The sequence below is a fragment of the Kazachstania africana genome, chromosome 4, assembly GCF_000304475.1.
Source record: "Kazachstania africana CBS 2517 chromosome 4, complete genome".
NCBI lineage: Eukaryota > Fungi > Ascomycota > Saccharomycetes > Saccharomycetales > Saccharomycetaceae > Kazachstania > Kazachstania africana.
Window position 1 is genome coordinate 313,460 of NC_018943.1, and position 21,153 is coordinate 334,612.

A 21,153-nucleotide genomic window follows, 5' to 3' on the forward strand; every position below is an offset into this window, starting at 1 on the left:
TTTAAAGGTGCATAAAACTACAATTTATATGCTATAGGTTGTAAAACCTGTATATATTCGATCGGATGAGTGGGAATTTTAAGCTCTAATTTACAGTACATGAAATAAAATTTTGAGTACCACAAGATGTGATGCTACAGAAAAGAAGAGTTATTAGCTGATCATGTCAACCTATTTCTTTTCCTTCTTGGATTTTTTATGTTTCTTGTCTTTCTTGTCCTTCTTGTCCTTCTTGTCTTTCTTTTCCTTCTTTTCCTTCTTGGATTTCTTTTCCTTCTTTTCAGCATCATCACCATCATCTCTCTTTCTCTTCTTTTCCTTCTTCTCTTCCTTTTCTTCGTCATCAGAATCAGATTCTTCCTCAGCAACAGCGCTGACAGCATCGGCATCAGCATTGTAACTCTTGGTTTCAGTTATTTCGACCTTCTTTTCATCACGAACAACCTTTGGAGTGGTTCTTAGATCTCTGCCTTCTAATTGTGATAGTCTGTTTTCGACCTTAGCTCTACATTCTAGACCAATATCACCAGAGTCGTCTCTATCTTCTGCTAAGGCATCGTAACGAAGAGAAACAGCAGCTTTAGCGGCTAAAACTCTCGCAATCTTACCCTTGTTCTTACCAGTAGCTTGGCCAACTAATGAAGCATGATATAGTAAACCGTACTTTGGAGTGTCATGCTTAGTCTTTAAAGCTCTGAATAGAGCCTTTTCGGCACCTAAGATTTGAATGGTGGAAGCAGGAGACTTTGCCAAAGAAACTAAGGAACCGGAATGAGCGATTAATCTGGCACCTACCAATTCACCAACTAATTGAGTTAAATTTGGAGCAATGGCTTTCATTCTGTTAGATAAATAATTGGATAATTGTTCTCTGTAGGCAGCAAATTCTACAATTTGTTCAGCTAAACTTTTAATGTTATCCAAATCACTTTGAGTAATTTCAGTACCCATGGAAACTTCAGCGGCGGTCTTGACACGTTCTTCAACTTCTTCTGGCAAAATTTCGCTCATGTCAGTTTCAGCAGCCTTGGATCTAATACCCATTGTTAAGATAATTCTAGCGTAAGCGACAGAGTCAGTCACTATTTTAGCTAGTTCTGGGAAGTGCCAGCCATACCATTCCTTACATCTCATAGCATATGTGTTTAGTTCTTTGTCTAAGTCATCCAATAAGGCAATGGCTTGGATAATCATAACGTCAACCTTGTCTGCGGAAAACTTTAGTTTGTGACGACCAATGGAGTGAGCTAAACCAAGAGACATCTTGCTCAAGTCAGAATCGTTTAAACCAGGTAATAGTTCAGGTAAATGCTCCTTAACAGCTCTGTAGATATCTAAAGTAACAGCATCTGAAACGACGTTGAAGTTTAAACCTAATTTATTAATGGCATTTGCTAATTTGGTTTCACTTACAATTAAAGTGGACTTCTTATCTTTCTTAATTTGTTCTAATATTTTCTCTAATTGGGAAGAAACTTTACCCTCTATGATCGAGTTAGCTTCTTCTAAAGCATTAGCGGCAGAGCTAAATTTAGAGAAAGCTGCAATCTTGAATTCTTTTAGAACTTTTTCAGAACTATCTAGGTCACTGAGCAAAGTGGTGGACTTGTAGATTTTTTTATCTGAGGCCTTTAGAAGGGCATAACCAGCTGATGTTTCGGTTAGAACATATGACATCGTATCTATTGGGCTTAAATGAATATGTTTGCTTCTCTTGGTCTTCGCAATATACCTCTATTTAGTTCATCTCATCTATTGCAATTCTTGAAAAATTTTCGATGAGCTTCAAAATTTTTCTGACCGAACGGAATATTCTCGACTTTCGTGAACAATGATGGTAAATAAGCGTTACCTTGACATTTAAGAGTAAACAATGTGAAGTATTAGCAATAACTATGAGTTCAAACGAGCATATTTTGTATTGATCTTTTATAATGTATTAATATGGAATTATATGCTTACATAATATTGTATGAAATGTTCTAAACTTTTGAAAAGCAAATTAAAAATGGACAAAAAATACAGTAGTTATCTATTTGATGTCTTGGAAATTATTGTACAATCATCTAGCTTATTATTGGGCGGGGCAACCCCAACTAGTGTAAAAGAAAACTGACCGGTACGTTGACTATATTTTAAAGCCATAGATAACACAGTGTAAAAAGATTGAAGATAGGACGGGGATAGTAAAATTATCATCCCAATTGAACAAATCAATTCCTTCGCTCAATGAAGCAACGAAACCACCAAGTACAGAAAGACTGACTAAGTTTAATCTGCTAGTTTCAGGCGTCCATTCTATTTCACCAGGCTTATTGACATCGAAGGCCGGGACAAAGTATCCATAAAATGTTAGGCAAACGGTGAACCCGACGGTAAATGCCGCCAGCGAACCTGCCAATGACTTGTTTCTAGCAATTTTTGGAGTCAAGTGGCCATACTTCCTTCCAAACGTTGATGCTGCAGTATCACACCAGCTTAAAAGAAAAAGAGACATTAGTGCAACGTCTTTGGAGAAAAATGAAAAAGAAAATATAAGACCTAATAGGTACCAAAGGACACCATTATATGTATGAATTTCCTTCTTTCTCATCAAGGCACCCACACAACGGCAATATATCTTGTTAAAAAATGGCCAACGTAATCTTATGACATCTAATATGAATATTGGAATAAATGCTGTTACTAGTGGTAGACTAATCTTCTTATAGTCAACATTTTGAGTATAGAAATATAACGTAATAAAACCAATAGATGAATGAAACGCCTTACGAGGAACTTCATGTTTCGTGATGAAATCACCAAACCACTCATGCGACTTTAAATGTATTTCTGTAACAGGCAAATGGACGTCATCGGAAGCGATGACACTATTAGTAGACGCAATAACTTTTGATTTTTTCCGTGATACTTCGCCAAACTTTATCTCATGACGTTGTAAACCGGTAGACTCATACGCTACACTAGTTTCATCGACCATAGCAACTTGTAACATTGTTCGAGTTATATAAGTTTTAGTTTAATAATTAAATTCTCGTAATGTTTTATTTATTAATCGCGTTTCGTCCCATCATAAAAAGTACGTATGGCCGATGACTGGGTGTAACGGTGATACGGTCGAAAATATTTAACAAATCGGTAATTCACAGATCTTGTGAATTATATGAAATAACTAAATCTAATGAGTAAGGTTTTTTAAATCTACATAATATTTGATATACTTGGAAAAAGGTTAAAGAATTCGTAATATATTACCAGATTAGTAGAAGGTGGTTGGCTTCTTGTAAGAGAAAGTCTTGGTAGACTTTTGGACTCTGTGTGGTAATGGGAACTTCAAGTCCTTGGTTAAGAATTGCTTAACGTATTGTCTCTTGACATCGGCGGTTTTTTCAATTTCAGCAACCTTTAAGATGTGGATAGATCTAAATCTAGCTCTGTGTCTAGCAGCCATGTCTTGGTATAAAGTACCGACAGCAGCAACTCTGGTGACATCTCTGACTTCCTTGTACATGTTGTGAGTACCGGATCTAGAGTCGTATCTAACCCAGATACCGAAGTTCTTAACCTTGGTTGGGTGAGCTTCGTGAATTTGGTTAACAGAAACAACTTCACCAGAAGCCTTCTTGACCTTGTGTAATTTTTGTAAGAAATACCAGTAACGAGACTTTGCAACAACTTCATTTGAAGCAAAGATTCTCATTCTGAATAACTTTGGTTCCGGAACGGATTCAGTTGGTAAACGACGACCAATAACTTGATATTCCTTTAAAGCCACTAAAATAAAGAAAAATAGACGATTTTATGTTAGTATAATGAAATACAATTTGGGAATATGATATGGAATACACAGCGCTGGTATGGTTGAAAAACCACCTTTTCTAGTAGATATTTCACTTGAATATTTCAGATTTCACACTTACTCAGCTATACGGTTATTATCTCTTGGTAAGCCCCACATATTCATTCTTTTGATTAAAATAAATCCAACTTTCACACGATAGGACATAGTCTTGTGGATATGTAACGAATATAGTACTACTCTGAGACACTTTGAACTACTATAGGACATTGGATAAAATTTTCCTCAATTATTCTCAGTTTATCAAAAAACTACCACATCAAACGTACGTGGCGTATTCCAATCTCTTCGTATATGTCACTACTCACTTTTTTCGATGCTATTGTTCCTAAGAAAGGCCTCTAATTTGACCATTCATCGTGATGTATTCAAATATACCTTTCGAAATTTCAGACAGTTTCCGATGCTAGAGAGAAGTGATTAGGCAGCAGACAAGACGAGCCTTGCTGGAATTCCAAAAGCTAGGAGGAAACTCGCAGCAAGGGGAGCCTATCTGCCTCCGTCAGATGTCCTTTCCGGAGGGAGACCATTTACAAGGAGAACAAAGTGAGAGGCTGCTTTTCCGGTGGATATTACAAAAAATGGAATGTCGCACAAAATTCGATTTTTTTTCAAAATTTCGAAATATTTCGCATAAAAATAAAATGAATAACAAAGCAATTAACAAATGTATGGGTTTAACAGTCCAATATTCTGAAATTCAGAAAATTGGAAGTGCTGGTTTTCAAATCAATACAAAATGCCTCTCTCACTTGATTCATACCAATGTCCGAAAAATTTGATTGTGTTTTATGAGAATTCTTTATATAGTTAAAAGTAATTTGTTATATGAATTATATAGATATGGATTGAATGATTCTTTAACATAATGACTTTTTTGTTTGATTGATTTTTTGAAAATTTAAAGAGCCTACTCATAAGCAGATCTATTCAACATTGACTAGGATTTCATGTGGCTCAGGATGTGCAGGTGCCGGTAACTCTTGTACCTCTTGTATCTCTTCGGTGGCACTAACAGCTGGTGCAATTTCTTGCCTGGTGCGCTTTTTAAGAAAAAGACGTACGGGCGTGTCTTGTTTGATGTATGTGACAGCCTCTCTTTCTAGTTCCGTGAACGTAGTGACCGTAGCAGGCCACCAATGTCTACATGACAGATCTGGCTGTTTATCTAAGTTTTTGTTTGTTACCCTATTTATATGGGCAACATAATTACAGGGACTCCAAATTAATTCACTTTTTCTATGTTCAATGGCAGGAATAGCATTTAGAATGAAATTAAACGACAAAGCTACACTTCTGTCAACTTCACATGAAAAATCATCGGTAGAAATACATGTTGCATTAGGTAAATATTTCAACATTAGATTTTCAAATGCATTATTTAGAGGTAAAATGAAAGGATCAAAATTTCCTCTAATTAAAGGTTTACCCTTGGTGTCATAAATTTTCCGATTATAAAACTTTCTAAAATTTAGAATTTGGCCATGCACTGGTTTGTACAAATAAGTGTCACCTGCCATAACTGTAGTATTTATAATTTGCCTTGCACAGTTCTTTGTGAAGACGGCGGGTTTCACTACGGTTTTGTGTATATCTTGATACCTTTTAGTCTTTATGCAGGGAACAACTTTCTCGGTAAGCTTTAGACTTTGAACAGCAACATTATCTACAAAAGGTGTGACTGGGCACATTTTTTGAACTGGTTTTGAATTCAAGATGGCTTTAACGACTGGTTTTGTATTTGCATATAAAACTCTGGTAACAGGAATTTTTTCAATTATCACCACAGTCTCTTGGACCAAAGGGTACGTTTTGAGACGTTCTACATATTTTGACTTGCCATGTCTAGCGGCACGTATTGATTCTGTTGGTTGTAAACGGACTTCCTGATTTAAACTTGTCGTTTGACTAGCATTATTGTTTGGATAAATTAATACAGTATTGCCGTCATGTCCTACAGCTCTCTTGAAAAACTTGGACATCCTTTATAAAAATGTATTAGTTTAGTTTAAAAAGCTCTAGATAGCAGACTTGGGAGTATATATCAAAAAAGTTTTAAGCAATAAGTTACATACAAGGTAGAAATACAAAACCTTTCCTAATATATCAGCATTATTTGAAAAATAAGAAACACATTTGTGTCACAAACATGAAGTTTTAGAGAATATCTGTCATTTTTCACACAAATGGAAGTTTTGTCGCACTTAGAAGACAATGTCAAGTCTCCCTCCTAAGCATAGGATGGTTTTTAAATAGGCGAGAATCGTTTCATACTAACTCCGGCAAGCATGGATGCAACTTCAACACAAGTTCACACTTTCGTCAAATTGTGGCCTTATTGTCGTCGTCGCTGACATTTTGACATTCACAAAAGATGGCATAAGCTTTTAATTGATATAGTTTTCCTTCACCGCGTTTCCTAATCAGATGTGCGTAATTTCCCAATATGGATAAATGAAAACAAACACATGAAAAGAAAAAAAAATAATCTCAGATCACATTTCCTGATTCGGGAAATTGTAAACATTTTTCATTCATTAATCATGGTTTAGGAGGCGCGGATTTGGTGTACGTAACTTCATTCCATAATGGCGACAGTCATACACGTTATAGACGAAGAAAAGAGTGTGTGAGAATGTTTCGCATTCTCTGTTGAATTCGGTTCCTGAATTGCAAATGATCGTTGTGGGCCAGCTTAGCATCGGTTTAATCATCGCGCACTTTGAAGCCGGTCCAACAATCGACAGTATGTTAGCTTGAACAGCTCATTTTTTTCTTAGAAACCTAGACCCTTCAAACTGTGCTTTTCGCATTCTGCGTAGGATGAATTTTGAAACAAGATGTGAGCAATCGTTCAATAGTATGTTTACACACAACTAAACCAACTTGTACAAGAGGACACGATGATTGAAATTTCCAATAGAGTGATCTAAGATCTAATCTGGTCTGCTTGTTTTAGTTCAATAAAAAAAAAATAATGCTCGGGATTTTTGAACATAAAAGGTTTTCATAGCAACCAATCTTTGAAAATATGTCAGCTAGCTTTCGACGTCCCACTTTACTGAACCAAGAGATTGGGCCAATTCGCTTAGAAATATACGTATGTTTCATAAATGGAAGTGTAGTTAAATCTTGCTTTGTTTACATTCATCAAAATCGCTTAGAATACTGCGCACCCAGAAAAAGAAAATTCTTCTCGTTGTTGCAGTGAAGAGGAACGAACCAAAAGTAAAGATACAATGGATGCATGTGGTAGCACATGATCAGAGAATTTCCACATATATATTAACGTCTTGCATGTGTATACAAATCATACTTTCTTCAATTTGGTGTCTACCAGCGCTATCTTCTTGTAATTCAATAACTCAAATTCAGAAGATAAAGCAATCTTCCAATACTGATATATAAAACGTACTTCTAATAGTTCAACTGTTCAAGATCCCATTGAATCAAAAAGCTAGAAAATAAAAATAAAGCTCAAGCAATGAAATTGAACAGGTTCGAGGACAGGGTTGTTTTATCAACTCCAAAATCTAAAATGGTAGAACGAACAAGTCTGCCATCCACACCAAGCAAAAGATTAAAACTAGACATTGAACCTTTTACTACGTTAAGTGTCAGTCCTTCCAAAATGCCGAGAAGTCATCTGTCTATCATTAAAGCAAACTCAAAACACATTACTAGACAAACATTACCGTTTGACTCTGATGCTACGCTTAATAAGAATGATATTGATGATACCAGAATACTCGAAGGATCATTAAGTAGTAAGTTAAATTCTGATGACCGCCGTCAACTACTTGACATGGGGACCATCAGTCCATTGAGTGACATTTCCTCTATCTCATCTTTATCTCCAGATATCGACAAGTTAGAATCAATTGATTCATCAGATCTTGGGACATTTATATGGAATACAAAACCATTGATTCAAAAGGAAACGTACGAACTAAGTAAAATGATCCACTCTGCTATATTGAAATCACCATTGGAAAACCTACAGATAGATGGAATGGAATTACAATCACAATCGACCACTGAAAAAAAATCTGAACCACACCATCGTGAAAGCCAACCAAAAAAACCAATTCTTAATATAGCTTCTGCTGGTCTCAATCTCATAGTGAGTTCATCGAAAGGTTCCCTGCAAGATGCTACTATATTTGCTACTGAAATCAATGCTTCTACAAATGGACATGAAAATAAATTACCAGTCATCTCTAATATATGGGAACGGATTACGATACCAGTCAATTCATCAATTAAAGAAAAGCATAAGAGAATAAAACAAGATTTATATGGTCTCTATGATGATGAACTTGATATAGATAGCTTCGAACTTTTCGAAAAAGACAGAAAGAAAGATTATAATGATACATCTACAGAAGATGCTGCTTTAATTAGAGGGTTTGAATATAAGTTGCAAAGTGATTGTAAGTTAAAAAATAGAAGCAAAATAAAACAGCCAAAAAGAGTAAGATGGTCAACTATGTTGGAGTTGTAATAATAACTATGACTTAACAAGCAACAACATTGTAATACTACAAAAATAAATTAAACGAACAATCCTAAAACTAAAAATAAATACCCAGATGAACATTATAGATTTCAAGACTAAAGAAGGAATTAAAAAAAAAACAAGAGATGTTATGCACTATTTATATTATTAATGTATGAATCTATACTTTCTGTAAATAAGTATATGTACAGTTATGAGAATACAAATGAATATTCAATATGATTATTGGAGAACGACGAATGACTTTTCTTCCTTCTATAGAAATTTCAATTTTACAAACAGTTTTGAGGGTTACAATTCACAGCTTCATCAATAACACAGCCAGTTCCAGGAGTTGTTGCGCCATATGCAGATGGTCTACCACTGTCCTTGACATCAGTCCCGGATGAATTTGTGAAAGAGGTGTAATCGTCATGATTATTACTACCACCTGCTATCCTAGAAAACCTGTTACGCATGTCAGGATCAATATTCTCAGAGACAAATTCAGGTTGAACAGTAGCTGAATGTATACCATGCTGATGGAAGATATTTCTAATAAGTTTAGCCAATTCCAAATATTTGTCAGGTTCGCAATCAATTTGGACATGAATGGAAGCAATGAAAATGGATTCGGTCAAATTCCAAATATGGAAATCATGAATTGCAAGTACACCTGGAATTGCCAAGATATCCCTTTGGACATCATCAGCGGAAATAGTGGATGGAGTGGCTTGTAATAAAATTTTTGAAGCTTTCCTTGATAATGGGATGGCTGAAGAAAAAATAATAATTGTAATGAACAAAGAAACCAAGGGATCAGTATAATACTTCCAATAATAGTCGGTTTTCCAAATGAACAATGCAGCAACAATGACGCCCACATTGCCTAGTGCGTCACCCATAACGTGTAAAAAGACACCGTGCATATTTAAAGATCTATGTTTCTTCTTTGTATTAGTTTGAGTATCATGACAGTGATTGTTGAGCAATGTACTATTTTCATTGGCTATTCTATCAACGACATTATCAGGTAACATTTCATTTACGGTGGCACCACTAATGCCATTATCTTCAGATGTTTCACGTTGCTCATCTGAACTGCCAGTATAAACTGGAGAATGGGAATGAGAATGGGATTCGACATCTTCTAAAGATGCATGAGAATGGCTATGGCCGTGGTCGTGACTATGACCATGACCGTGATCGTGGAATAGGAACAGCCCTACGAAATTGGAAATTAAACCTGCAAACCCAACATAAAGTACTAATTTCGGGTTTTCAATGATCTGTGGTTCAATCAGTCTTTGTAAAGCTTCGATTAAAATAGAGAAGCATAGAGCAATAAGGAACACAGCATTAATTAAAGCACCTAAAATTTCTGCCCTTTTCCAACCGTATGTATATTTAGCATCAGGATCACGATTTTTGGCAACATTAACAGCCCACAAGGCCACGAGTAGGGAGAATATGTCATTCAACATGTGGAAAGAATCTGCAATCAAAGCTAAAGAATGAGACATATAACCTATAATAAGTTCCAGAAAAAAGAAAGTGGTGTCGATGGTCAGTAACGTGATAATTCTTATCTCTTTGCCGGAAAACATTGTTTAATAGGATAGTATTTCAATTATTCTTATTTTATTTTAATTAACTTTCCCCACGATTCTACTCTTTATTATTTTCTTTAGTTGATAGCAAAAAAGTACTGAGTCTATATTATTGGATCTGAAATACTTTTCAACAAAATACCACAAGCAATATATGTATCAGAGGACAGTTCCTAGCCTTAGCTTTCGTCACCTATTTTCAATAAAATAATATCGTGTACTTTGTTACCAGATTCACTAAATTACTAGTTATATCTTGTATACGCACCCTCATTTTTTAAACGCATCGAGGAAAAGAAAGAAAATTTAAAATACAAAGAGGAAGTATGTATGCCATGTGTGGGTGTTTGTATGGTAAAATTCAAGTTACTTTACAGGTTAAATGCACATAGTTTTGTATACAGTAATGGTTATTTCACCTTCAGAGTATAACCACGTGAGTATCGTTGCTCGAACTGGGGCGGATGTCCCGCGTTGTTTGTGGGGGCACTAAGAGTAGATTGTAGGTGGAAGCAAGACTCTTTTTTGTAGCGGCGACGCGCACATTAAGTAATGACAGGTACATACAGCTTAACTAATCAATTTGAGAAAAATTATTCGATTAGGATTAAATTAAGTACTAGATAGTTAAAAAATTATTAATTAGGTATTAATATTCAGAAGATTAATCATCAATTCATTAGATTGGGAATTTAAAAGATAAAAAAAGGGACGGATTTCTAAAAACATCATAACAGTGGAATAATAGTATTAAATCGACGAAGAGATCTTATCATCTCTAAACGTCTTCGACGGCGTTTTCTTCTTGGTGTGGAACTGCAGTCTCGCCAGAAGCTCTTACAGAGTTTGGAGCAGATTCCTTTTCGTAAGTTTCTTCCTCTTCGACTTCATGACCTTTACAGAATTTTGGCCATTTACCGCAGTGACCGATGATGAATAGTAAGCAACCTGGGAATATTGCGAAGGTACATAGATCTAAAATACCATAGAAGACAGCTTCACCATCATTTTGGATCTTGTTACCACCTTCAGATAAACCCCAACAGATGAAGTATAACCAAACGACAACCAACTCAATAATGGTCAAACAGCCGGTAATACCTTTAGTCTTTAAGACAAAGAATTGACGGTTAACGATGATAGCTTGAACGATTAACATAGTCACAGCACCGAAGACCCATGGACCCCACTTGTAAGTAGAATGAATTAAAGAAGCGATTAAGATAGACACAACCCAAAATTCAGTACCAACGATTTGAACTAATAGAGAATGAATCAAATCCATTGCAGAAACTTCGTTGTGGTTGTCACCAGTGGACATACCTGCTAATTCCAAAAGAAATAATAGACATGGCCATGATAAGAACCAGGCAATATATTTAGCGTAGAAAATTTGTCTGACACCTGGAGTTTCACCGGTGATGGATGGATCGACGCTAACGTTATTAAATTCAGCTTGAATACCAGTCCAACCCAAATTAGAAGCATAAATGTAGTAACCAAAGAATTCGAATAAAGTAATTAAAAATACTGGAGCCAAAGAATATCTTGTTAATCTTGAGCCCTTTAATTCAGCATAGAAAAATAAGCAGACGTAAAGGATTAATAAGACACCGAACACTGCGAACACTGCCCATAACCAATCTGAACCTCTCTCGGTTATGTGCATATCTAATCCGGTAGGAGGATTGTGCTCCAATACGCTATTCTTGTTAACGAAGTCGACAAACTCAGACATTTGATAAAATTATTACTTATTAATTTAGTAGTATTGTATTTATTACGTACGATATGTTACTATCCAATAAAAAATAAACAAAAAAACATAAGAGAATCAAAAGAAGAGTTGTTGAAAATAGGAACAATTAGGCTTGTTTATATACGTTTTGGAGAACAATTAATTGTTGGGGTTGATTTTGTATCGTTATCGTTGTATTGTACTTTCCAACTACTAGTAAAAACAATAGTTTTTCTCCCTATGGATTTACAAGCACTATAATCTTGTAGACATACTATTATTTTTTTGGATGGGCGGCTATTGGATAAGAAGAATAGTAATAGAAAAAAAGAATTACTTCAGGGAGGCGGGAGAAAGTGGTTTTGACAATAAATCAAGTTCCGGATAGTAATATTAGTAAGTTGCAAGGGTTGTCTGTTGTAATCATACCGTATTAAGATATTTATTTTAGGTTTTTCCTCTTTTCGTCACTCAAATTGTTTGTTCTTTTTATTCGATAGTGTTCGAGAGCAAATCAAATTCCTTGCTCGTTCATTACATTATGCAAGTACGGATTAAACTGCTAGGGATGTTAGAAATCTTAGAAAATAAGATTTTGTTCTCCCGAATTTGGAGGTACCTAAGTAAGGGGCCAATGCATGAGATGTGATGACTCGTGCATTTGAGTTTTGTCTCTTGCCGCTCAAATTGTTCTTCAAGGATTTCTTCCTCGAAGGTTTTTAATTTACCGAGGCATATTTTACAAATTTTTGAACGTAGCAAGAACGGAAAAACAAATTGAAGTCCGAAAGGAATTTCTAGAAAATGAAAGAGCATCTAACGGAGAATCACAAGAAGCGCCGATGAGATTCCGTATCAATATTCAAGTAGCCTGAAATTCACTCTTAATGAAGCTCTCGGACTGTCCCAACAACTGCACATTTTCAAGGATAGTATGGAAGAAAAGAAAGAAGCCATGTATATTCCGAATACGCTCTACATTTGTAAAAGTAGAAAATTATAAAGAAATATATTAAAACGTTTTTCTAGATCTTCAATTGAGGTCTTCGAATCTTGGTTTTTGCGCTTTTATTTCTCATCCTTACGATGTGCCGAAGCCCACTCGAAGTGGAAACAAGGAGGCCATCGAGAATGCACATCAGGGGCTCTTTACTAGATGTTTCTTATATCAAGGATAATAAGCTCAAATATGAGTCTTCTATCCGGGAATAGCGCTCACAGAGGTTTTTTTAAGATAACCTTTCACATCCCTCGATCCTTTTTTCATCATGGCAATGCGATACTGTAAAAGTACGATTTCGTTCATGGTCGTGGCATTTCTTGTGGCATTTCTTGTGGCATTTCTTGTGGCATCTCTTGTGGCATCTCTTGTGGCACTGATTTTTCGCTAAATAGTAACTAGAAATGCATCTCCTCACCGCCGTCATCGTATATGATGATTATACATGTGAAAATTATAGATCCCTGGTTATGTTTTTCACATGCGAAATAAAATCACTTGTTTAAAAAGCAACCATAAAGATTACAGCAAGCAGTCAAGAATGGTAACAAAACCCCAAATTTAGCCCCCCTCCAATGGAGCATCACTTGCTGTAATTAACCTGTTCCCATTGAATAAATCCGTTGAGCAAAGTTAAACAAGAGCAGTATATATAAAAGGGTCACCAGATCCCAACAGACTACCATTTTCCTTCGAAATGCCGCCAGAAAATTTGTAACCTGCGTATATAAATAATCATTTTTTCTACTTATTCTAATTGAAGGAACATATACATCTTCAATTCTTGTGGCCTTCCGTCTTTTTTAAAGTAATAAGCTGAGAATTGTTCAAATTCACAGATATTCAAAGAATTATTGACACATCAGAAATTTAACAGAGCGATAAACAAAGAAAAAAAAAATAAGCGAATTTTTCTTCTCTTTTTCTCTTTTCAATTTTAAACTTTCAAAAAAATCAATTTTCTAGAAATACGTATATATTACGATAGTAAAAAGTATTTCTCTCTGAATTGAAAAACACATACATACGCATACTTCACGCTCATTTGTTTTCAGTTCTCACTAATTAAGGACTTTTGTAACTGGATAATCATGTTTACTCGTCCACAATACACCGTTCCAGTCGGTGAGCCTGCCAATGAGCATGAAACTGCTCCAAGAAGAAATGCTATGGCTGCAAAGGCTCCACTTGTCAGACCAAGAGGTTTTAAGTGTAATACAGCCTACGAATTAGCTTTGGAATGTTTCCAAAGAGGTAAGGATAATAAGGCTATGGGTTGGAGAGATGTTGTTGAGGTTTATGAAGAACAAAAACAAATTTCAAAGACTATCGATGGTAAGAAGACAACAGTTGATAAAACTTGGTTATATTACGAATTATCAGATTATAGATATATCACATTCAATGAATTGACTGATATTATGCATGATTTAGGTAAAGGTTTGAATAAAATTGGTCTAAGACCAAATACAACAGACAGATTACACATCTTCGCCTCCACATCCCAAAAATGGATGCAAATGTATTTAGGAACACAATCCCAATCTATTCCAATCGTTACCGCTTACGATACTCTCGGAGAAAGTGGTTTGATTCATTCTATTAAACAAACTGAATCAACTGCAATCTTTACAGATAATGCTCTTTTACCAAAATTGATCAATCCATTGAAAAATTGTCCATCAATCAAATACTTAATATACGGTGAACCAATCGATCCAAATGATAAGAGACAAAATGGTAAGATTTATCAAAACGCCAAAGGTGCAATTGATAACATAAAGGAAATTAGGCCAGACTTAGAACTTTATAGTTTCGATGACATTATGGCTCTAGGTAAAGAAAATAGAGCTTTGATCGATATACACCCACCTAAGAGAGATGATCTCTCATGTATCATGTACACTTCAGGTTCCACAGGTGAGCCAAAGGGTGTCGTTTTAAAACAATACAATATTGTTGCAGGTATTGGCGGTGCCAATTTAACAGTGAGCCATGAATTACATCCAAATGATCGTATCATTTCATTCTTACCATTGGCTCATATTTTCGAATTGGCATTCGAATTATTATCGTTTTTATGGGGTTCTTGTATTGGGTATGCTACTGTGAAGACATTAACTAATTCTTCTGTCAGAAATTGTCAAGGTGATCTTACCACATTCAAACCAACCGTCATGGTTGGTGTTGCAGCCGTTTGGGAAACTGTCAGAAAAGGTATATTAAGTCAAATTGATGACTTGCCATTTATTAGTCAAAAAATCTTTTGGTCCGCTTACCATGCAAAAATTAATATGAAGCATTATCGAATCCCAGGTGGTGATGCCATTGGTAATTTAGTTTTTAAGAAAATTAGAAAAGCTACCGGTGGTAATTTAAGATTTTTATTGAACGGTGGTTCTCCAATTAGTACAGATGCGCAAATTTTCATTTCTACTCTTGTGGCGCCAATGTTAATCGGTTACGGTCTAACTGAAACAGTAGCAAACGGTACTATCATGAACCCATCACATTTTGAATTCGGTGTTGCTGGTGATTTAACAGGTTGTGTTACAGTTAAATTAGTTGATGAAGCTGAACTAGGATATTTTGCCAAGAATAATCAGGGTGAAGTCTGGATTAAAGGTGATAATGTTCTAACAGAATATTATAAAAATAAAGAAGAAACGGAAAAGGCATTGACTGCTGACGGATGGTTTAAAACCGGTGATATTGGTGAATGGACACCAAAGGGTCACTTAAGGATTATTGATAGAAAGAAAAACTTAGTAAAGACATTAAATGGTGAATATGTCGCATTAGAAAAATTAGAATCAGTTTATAGATCGAACTCGTATGTTTCGAATGTTCTTGTTTACGCTGACCCAACGAAAGTTAAACCAGTGAGTATTGTAGTGCCAAATTGGGGCACAGTCACTAAATTAGCCAAGAGTATGGGTGTCATTGATGAAGGTGAGGAAAATGATATTGAACATAAGTTACAAGAAAATAAACAATTACAAAATGCCGTCTATACCGACATGTTGAAGACCGCGAAACAGCAAGGCTTAAATGGTATCGAATTAATTGCAGGAACAATTTTCGTTAATGAAGAATGGACACCACAGAATGGATATGTTACCTCTGCTCAGAAACTAAAAAGAAACAAGATCGTCGCCTCTGTTAAGAGTGATATCGAAAAGGTCTATAATCAATGAGACACAAAATTTTGCATTCATTTTCTTTTTCAATTAATAAAAATTTTGTATGGTTTTCTTTTCTCTCAAATCATAATGTACCAGTTATTTGCTTTTAATAGTTAGCTGTTTGTAATTTTATATAAAGAAATAATATGAAGAATTGAAAAAAAAATTACTAGATTACTAGATTACTTGATTACCAAATATTATCAAAGTAATATCGCAGCTTTATATATAGTTGAATTTTTTTTCCTGGCTCATTTAGAGATATGTCAAGATTGATGGATCGTTTATAAAGAAAATCTCAACAAATGCAAGATGATATGGAGTGTATGTGTTATACTGCATAAGCAAGAGTCTTGGATTTGTGTTGCAGTTGCAATCATGGAGATAGATTAGTAGAAAGAGTTTCATGCATTTTACCAAATAATCTCAACAAAAAAAAATTGGCACATCGATGACATTCTCGGGGAATCCCACGCGTCGTTCATTTCGCTAAAATGAAAAAAATTGGATTGATTAAATTCATTAAGATGGAGGAAAAGGAAAATGAGGTAGGCGTGTAGTCAGTTGCCACTGTTACAGTTTTACGATACGAGATTGTGGTTTTTCACAGGAAAAAATAGTCTCAAATAAACTAACAACTTGATAGATAGAAAGCACCAGGTGATGAGTAGTAGTAAAGAAAGGACGGTGTACGTTGGTAACATTGATCCAAGAGTGAATAAAGAAGATTTGTATGAACTCTTTGTCCAGTTTGGTAGGATAAAAAAAATAAATTATCCTAGAGATAAGGTTTTAGATACACATCAAGGATATGCGTTTATAGAGTTTCTTAATGACAGTACAGTGGATTACGTATTGAAACTCTTTGGCAACACAAATTTAGTTTCCTTATATGAGAGATCTCTAAAGATAAGGAAATCTGAAAATGGTAAGGAAGCTAATGCAAATGGTACTAATAAGAATATTGATGTGGATATGTTACCTATAGCGAAGATTATCGTCAAGAACGTTGATGAGAGTGTTGACATTATGAAACTGAATAAGATTTGTAGCAAATTTGGCAAGTTGGCTAGAGATTCTGATATTGTTACCATGTCTAACGGCATGAGATGCGGGTTCGTACACTTTAGGGATTATAAGGATAGCGATCTGGCCATTGATAAATTGAACAATGAATTAATTGTGAATAAAAGAATTAGTGTAGAGTATGCGTTGAAGGGGAACGCAATGGGTAATACGAAATATGGAACCGATACTGATAGATTACTTAATAGAGAAGCTATCAAGAATGGATTGTTATGATGAGGATGGTGATGACGTTGTGGAGATAACGGCGCAAGAGAGGGTACAAATATCTCAAGCGGTGAGTGTATGAGTAGTGGTGCTCCATTATCCGTTTCCGTATCCATATAGCTACGGCACTTTTACGTGATGGCATGCTGTGATACGTTGCGTATTGAGTCAATAGTGTAAAACCACACGTGATGGCTCCCTTAGGGGCTTATACTATATTCTCCCTTCTGTGGTCAAAAGAGTCTAGACTTGCGGTTCTCGACTTGTTGGAGAAGGGAAATGAGGGACGCTATATCCTTTCAAAGGCAGAAGACCCTCGTCCTAGATTGCCCATTACAGCAATTAGAGATTCGTTGGTTCATTTTGCATTGTGTGTGTTACTCTTTTTGATCTGCTGCGGAAAAAAATGACCTTTCTTCAGACGTAAAGTGATCGATCACCTTGCGGTTCTGGGTTCTTGTACGAAAAAACAAATGTGGATAGTAAGAAAGGCTTGATTGCTGAGAAAAAAGGTCCGCCAAAATAGGAAAGTAGGGGAAAAAAGATAGTGGTAACGCAAGCCACCCAATAGTAAATAAAGTAGATAGGAATGCTTGTATTATGTAGTATTTCTCTTTTTAACTGCCTTTTAACGGGTTAACCGTATCCCCTCGAGAAAACTTTGGAAAGTACACATCCGCAACCAGATGGATTGTCCATAACGGTAGTGGCGATGATGGTCATGGGGCTTGGCAAATCGGCATGGTATCTTGTCTAGGGTAAACAGGAAAAGTACTCCTCCTTTTCTTCAACCACTAACAATAGATGTTCCCTAATAATTGGTTTCTGTTTGTATGTGAGGATCAAAGGTAAATAAGAAAGGAAAATAAAGTGTCGTCTAAAAATAGGTATACTGTGAAAGGTACTAGCAATTTCTACATCATCTCATTCAGTGGGAATTTAGCAACTAGCCACAACAAGAAAATGAAAAAAAGATGTGATTACTTTATTACCTATTCCTTGATTGACTTGATTTCCCTTTGCCACAAAAACTGAAATGAAGAGTGGCTCCCTATGGCTTAGGGAAATGAGGGAAAAAAAAGTATATAAGTACTCTAATTGCTGGCCCTTGTTGATCTTGTACTATAATTTTATACCATTTTATTTACTATTTCTGTTTCATAGTAAATCAAGCTCAAATTTTATATAAAAAAAGACATAGCAAACAATGGAATTCAAGAAAGTTTTAGTAAGCGTCGCTTTAGTTGGTTTAGCCAAGGCTCAAAATAATGCGACCTCCACTTCAAGTGCGGCCGCCGCTATTGCTCAAGGTAATATGGCGAGCGTAGGTGTTGCGGGTGCTGTTTTGGCTGGAGCTTTGGCTTTCTTAGTCTAATCAATTAATTAATTCAGTCATTAATTAATTTTGATATGATACCAATTTTAAGAAAGAGCAAAAAAAAACCAAAATGCCATATATTTAATATAACAAAAAAGACTAGAAAAAATTGTCATTTATCAATTCAAATTTTTTTTAGTTCAAAAAAATACCTTTTTTATTCAATATTCTATCAAGATTTTTCTAATGTAACTTTTTTATTTAACCATTACATTATTTATTCGTTATATTTTTACTTTTAATTTGTATTGAATCTTCTTTTATGTAATCACATAATTTAATTTTTTTATTGTATCACATTTTGATAATCATGACTATCTTCTTCTCAGCTTTAATTTATAACAGTATGCTTTAAATAAATAATTGGCTGTGTGAAAATATACATATGTGAGTTTCCAATGAAATAAGGAAAGAGTGTGCTTTATTCGTCGTCACTTAATATTACTTGTATTTTGTTTCTTTTACGACTCTTATTGTATTGAGATTCGTCGTCGTCATCATCTTCTTCTTGTTCTTCTTCTTCAATTTCCACCTCGATGGGCTCTTGCTCCAGTTCATTTTCACTTTCTTCATTTAAACTGTCTCCACTGACAAATCCCTCATCGTTATGTTCGTAGAAATCACTATCATGCTCCTCGTCATCGTCAACTTCATAAAATGCGCTTTCCACTTTATCATTAGCCAATTCTTCACTATTTTCGGCAAGTTCATCATTCTCAATGAACGAATCTAAATCAGAGTCGTATTCTTCTTCTTCTTCTTCTTCTTCTTCTTCTTCTTCTCTTCTTTCCTCGTCGTTACTATCATCTCCTGTATCACTATCTTCGGGTCGTATCTCATCAACAATCTCATCATACTCTCCTTCACTGTATTCATCCTCATTCTCGGGTCTGTTCCCGAACGGTCTATCTCTAGTAGATGCACCGCGTTCATTTATTACAATGTTCCTAATACGGCTGTGACAGTGGGGGCATACGTTCTCATCTTCTTCCATATCATCAGGATCTAATTCCCAATGACAGTTGCTGCATCGTGGAATACCATCATCGTCCACATCATTTATGGCCACTGCGCTGTTCTTAAATATATTATCAAACATATTATTGGCATTTTTATCCTTATGATATCTAATATAATCTTGTTCCCTTCCTCTTAGTAACTCAGATACCTTGGATTCTTTCTTCCTCTTCTTATAAATTGACTCAATCAAAAATTTTAGATTTAAATGCAGGAAGAAGTTAAAACATGGTTCAACTTCTATGGAAACTCTACAATCTGGACAATTCAGCTCCCTATTCTCATTGTTCTTGAACCATGTCAATAGACACTCATAGCAATAAGTGTGGCCACATGGTGTTACCATCATCGGTATGCTTAAGATCTCATGACAAATATTACATTTACTTGTTTCGATATACTGCAACAGAATACGTCTTTCCGTTTTAGCTTTGATTTTTTTATTACTTATAAGATCCTTAACTTCATTGAAAGACATCGTTTTATGGGTAATTGCGTTTCTCAAAATATGATAGAATAATTTGAAATGGGTGAATCGATGAGTGTAGATCCAAATTTCTATGTATCGCACAGCTATGCAAAATATTGTAAAGCATTATTAGGACTTGGAGTTAAAAAAATAAAAATATTTTAATAAGCAAAAACAAAGCGACCCCAGTGAGGATTGAACTCACGATCTTGCGATTAACAGTCGCACGCCTTAACCAGCTTGGCCATGGAGTCATAATTTTATATTATCTGAATTGATCAAGATCACTACTACAAGGTGAATAATATCCATCATGTCATTGCTTAATGTGTGACTTCAACAATCGACATTGGCGAGGAATAAAGTAGAGCAACAAAAGAAATCTCATATATAATTGCTGAAAATGGCAATATACTGACATTTCAATGTTTTGATAGTTAGAATAACAAATTTAGAATGTTAGAGAAGATATGAACAATAATTATGGTGTGATAAACACTACAATGTATTGACACGAACCATATATGGCGTGATAAACACGAATAGATATTATCATGCAATAATTATGGTACGATAATTATGACAACGTATTGACTCATAAATCTAGAACATGATAATTGGCATAAATCAAAATATTTTGGAAAAGGTATAAATACTCAGGTGAACACTGAAGTTTGATCAAAGTTTGTATCACTTTATATTATTTTATATTATGATTATATTTTATATATAACCAGTACATTATTTGGTATAACCACTGATTAATAAGAATTACTTCACTAACTTGACTGACATCCACAACGTGAACAATATTAACGAAATAATATAAAGGGAGCATCCTCTGATTTTCCTTCACGTCGGTAATACACAGGAGGCATATAGATTAAGCATAATATTAATATTATTAATGTTACTGACATATGGTAGAAGACTTGTTATTCACCTCCTGGAGCTCTAGAGATAACTAATACATCATTAGCATATATACAACCGTAGAAGCCCAGTAGAATGTCAATAGACTAGTATTTTATAGTAGGAAAGTTCCAAGTGACGTTTTGCCCAAGTAGCTACAATTTTGTCTATTTTCTCGAAAAGACTATACCCAA

At 35.1% G+C, this 21,153-nt stretch overlaps 11 protein-coding genes and 1 non-coding gene across 12 annotated transcripts; 4 read left to right on the forward strand and 8 right to left on the reverse strand.

Moving 5' to 3' along the window:
• Nucleotides 1-171: 171 nt before the first annotated feature.
• NOP58 (RNA-processing protein NOP58) lies at nucleotides 172-1,677 on the reverse strand (the record flags this gene model as incomplete). Its single annotated transcript, XM_003956890.1, has 1 exon — nucleotides 172-1,677. The coding sequence occupies one exon, from the start codon at nucleotides 1,675-1,677 to the stop codon at nucleotides 172-174; it is 1,506 nt and encodes a 501-aa protein (XP_003956939.1).
• A 451-nt stretch (nucleotides 1,678-2,128) lies between these two features.
• On the reverse strand, nucleotides 2,129-2,980 carry DGK1 (diacylglycerol kinase; the record flags this gene model as incomplete). The annotated part of the gene is made up of 1 exon (XM_003956891.1): nucleotides 2,129-2,980. One exon carries the CDS (start codon nucleotides 2,978-2,980, stop codon nucleotides 2,129-2,131), a length of 852 nt encoding a protein of 283 aa, XP_003956940.1.
• Nucleotides 2,981-3,259: 279 nt separating this feature from the next.
• On the reverse strand, nucleotides 3,260-3,700 carry RPL20B (60S ribosomal protein eL20; the record flags this gene model as incomplete). The annotated part of the gene is made up of 1 exon (XM_003956892.1): nucleotides 3,260-3,700. The coding sequence occupies one exon, from the start codon at nucleotides 3,698-3,700 to the stop codon at nucleotides 3,260-3,262; it is 441 nt and encodes a 146-aa protein (XP_003956941.1).
• Nucleotides 3,701-4,785: 1,085 nt separating this feature from the next.
• SPS4 (Sps4p) lies at nucleotides 4,786-5,841 on the reverse strand (the record flags this gene model as incomplete). The annotated part of the gene is made up of 1 exon (XM_003956893.1): nucleotides 4,786-5,841. One exon carries the CDS (start codon nucleotides 5,839-5,841, stop codon nucleotides 4,786-4,788), a length of 1,056 nt encoding a protein of 351 aa, XP_003956942.1.
• A 1,502-nt stretch (nucleotides 5,842-7,343) lies between these two features.
• Nucleotides 7,344-8,363, forward strand: SFG1 (Sfg1p; the record flags this gene model as incomplete). The annotated part of the gene is made up of 1 exon (XM_003956894.1): nucleotides 7,344-8,363. The coding sequence occupies one exon, from the start codon at nucleotides 7,344-7,346 to the stop codon at nucleotides 8,361-8,363; it is 1,020 nt and encodes a 339-aa protein (XP_003956943.1).
• A 287-nt stretch (nucleotides 8,364-8,650) lies between these two features.
• COT1 (metal cation transporter COT1) lies at nucleotides 8,651-9,964 on the reverse strand (the record flags this gene model as incomplete). Its single annotated transcript, XM_003956895.1, has 1 exon — nucleotides 8,651-9,964. The coding sequence occupies one exon, from the start codon at nucleotides 9,962-9,964 to the stop codon at nucleotides 8,651-8,653; it is 1,314 nt and encodes a 437-aa protein (XP_003956944.1).
• Nucleotides 9,965-10,745: 781 nt separating this feature from the next.
• On the reverse strand, nucleotides 10,746-11,705 carry KAFR0D01640 (opsin family protein; the record flags this gene model as incomplete). Its single annotated transcript, XM_003956896.1, has 1 exon — nucleotides 10,746-11,705. The coding sequence occupies one exon, from the start codon at nucleotides 11,703-11,705 to the stop codon at nucleotides 10,746-10,748; it is 960 nt and encodes a 319-aa protein (XP_003956945.1).
• A 2,091-nt stretch (nucleotides 11,706-13,796) lies between these two features.
• FAA1 (long-chain fatty acid-CoA ligase FAA1) lies at nucleotides 13,797-15,902 on the forward strand (the record flags this gene model as incomplete). Its single annotated transcript, XM_003956897.1, has 1 exon — nucleotides 13,797-15,902. One exon carries the CDS (start codon nucleotides 13,797-13,799, stop codon nucleotides 15,900-15,902), a length of 2,106 nt encoding a protein of 701 aa, XP_003956946.1.
• Nucleotides 15,903-16,553: 651 nt separating this feature from the next.
• HSH49 (U2 snRNP complex subunit HSH49) lies at nucleotides 16,554-17,192 on the forward strand (the record flags this gene model as incomplete). Its single annotated transcript, XM_003956898.1, has 1 exon — nucleotides 16,554-17,192. One exon carries the CDS (start codon nucleotides 16,554-16,556, stop codon nucleotides 17,190-17,192), a length of 639 nt encoding a protein of 212 aa, XP_003956947.1.
• A 1,198-nt stretch (nucleotides 17,193-18,390) lies between these two features.
• KAFR0D01665 (uncharacterized protein) lies at nucleotides 18,391-18,558 on the forward strand (the record flags this gene model as incomplete). Its single annotated transcript, XM_003956899.1, has 1 exon — nucleotides 18,391-18,558. The coding sequence occupies one exon, from the start codon at nucleotides 18,391-18,393 to the stop codon at nucleotides 18,556-18,558; it is 168 nt and encodes a 55-aa protein (XP_003956948.1).
• A 424-nt stretch (nucleotides 18,559-18,982) lies between these two features.
• On the reverse strand, nucleotides 18,983-20,056 carry PSH1 (ubiquitin-protein ligase PSH1; the record flags this gene model as incomplete). The annotated part of the gene is made up of 1 exon (XM_003956900.1): nucleotides 18,983-20,056. The coding sequence occupies one exon, from the start codon at nucleotides 20,054-20,056 to the stop codon at nucleotides 18,983-18,985; it is 1,074 nt and encodes a 357-aa protein (XP_003956949.1).
• Nucleotides 20,057-20,227: 171 nt separating this feature from the next.
• On the reverse strand, nucleotides 20,228-20,301 carry KAFR0Dtrna2N. The gene has a single exon. It is a non-coding gene; the product is annotated as a tRNA-Asn (tRNA).
• Between the last annotated feature and the right edge of the window lie 852 nt (nucleotides 20,302-21,153).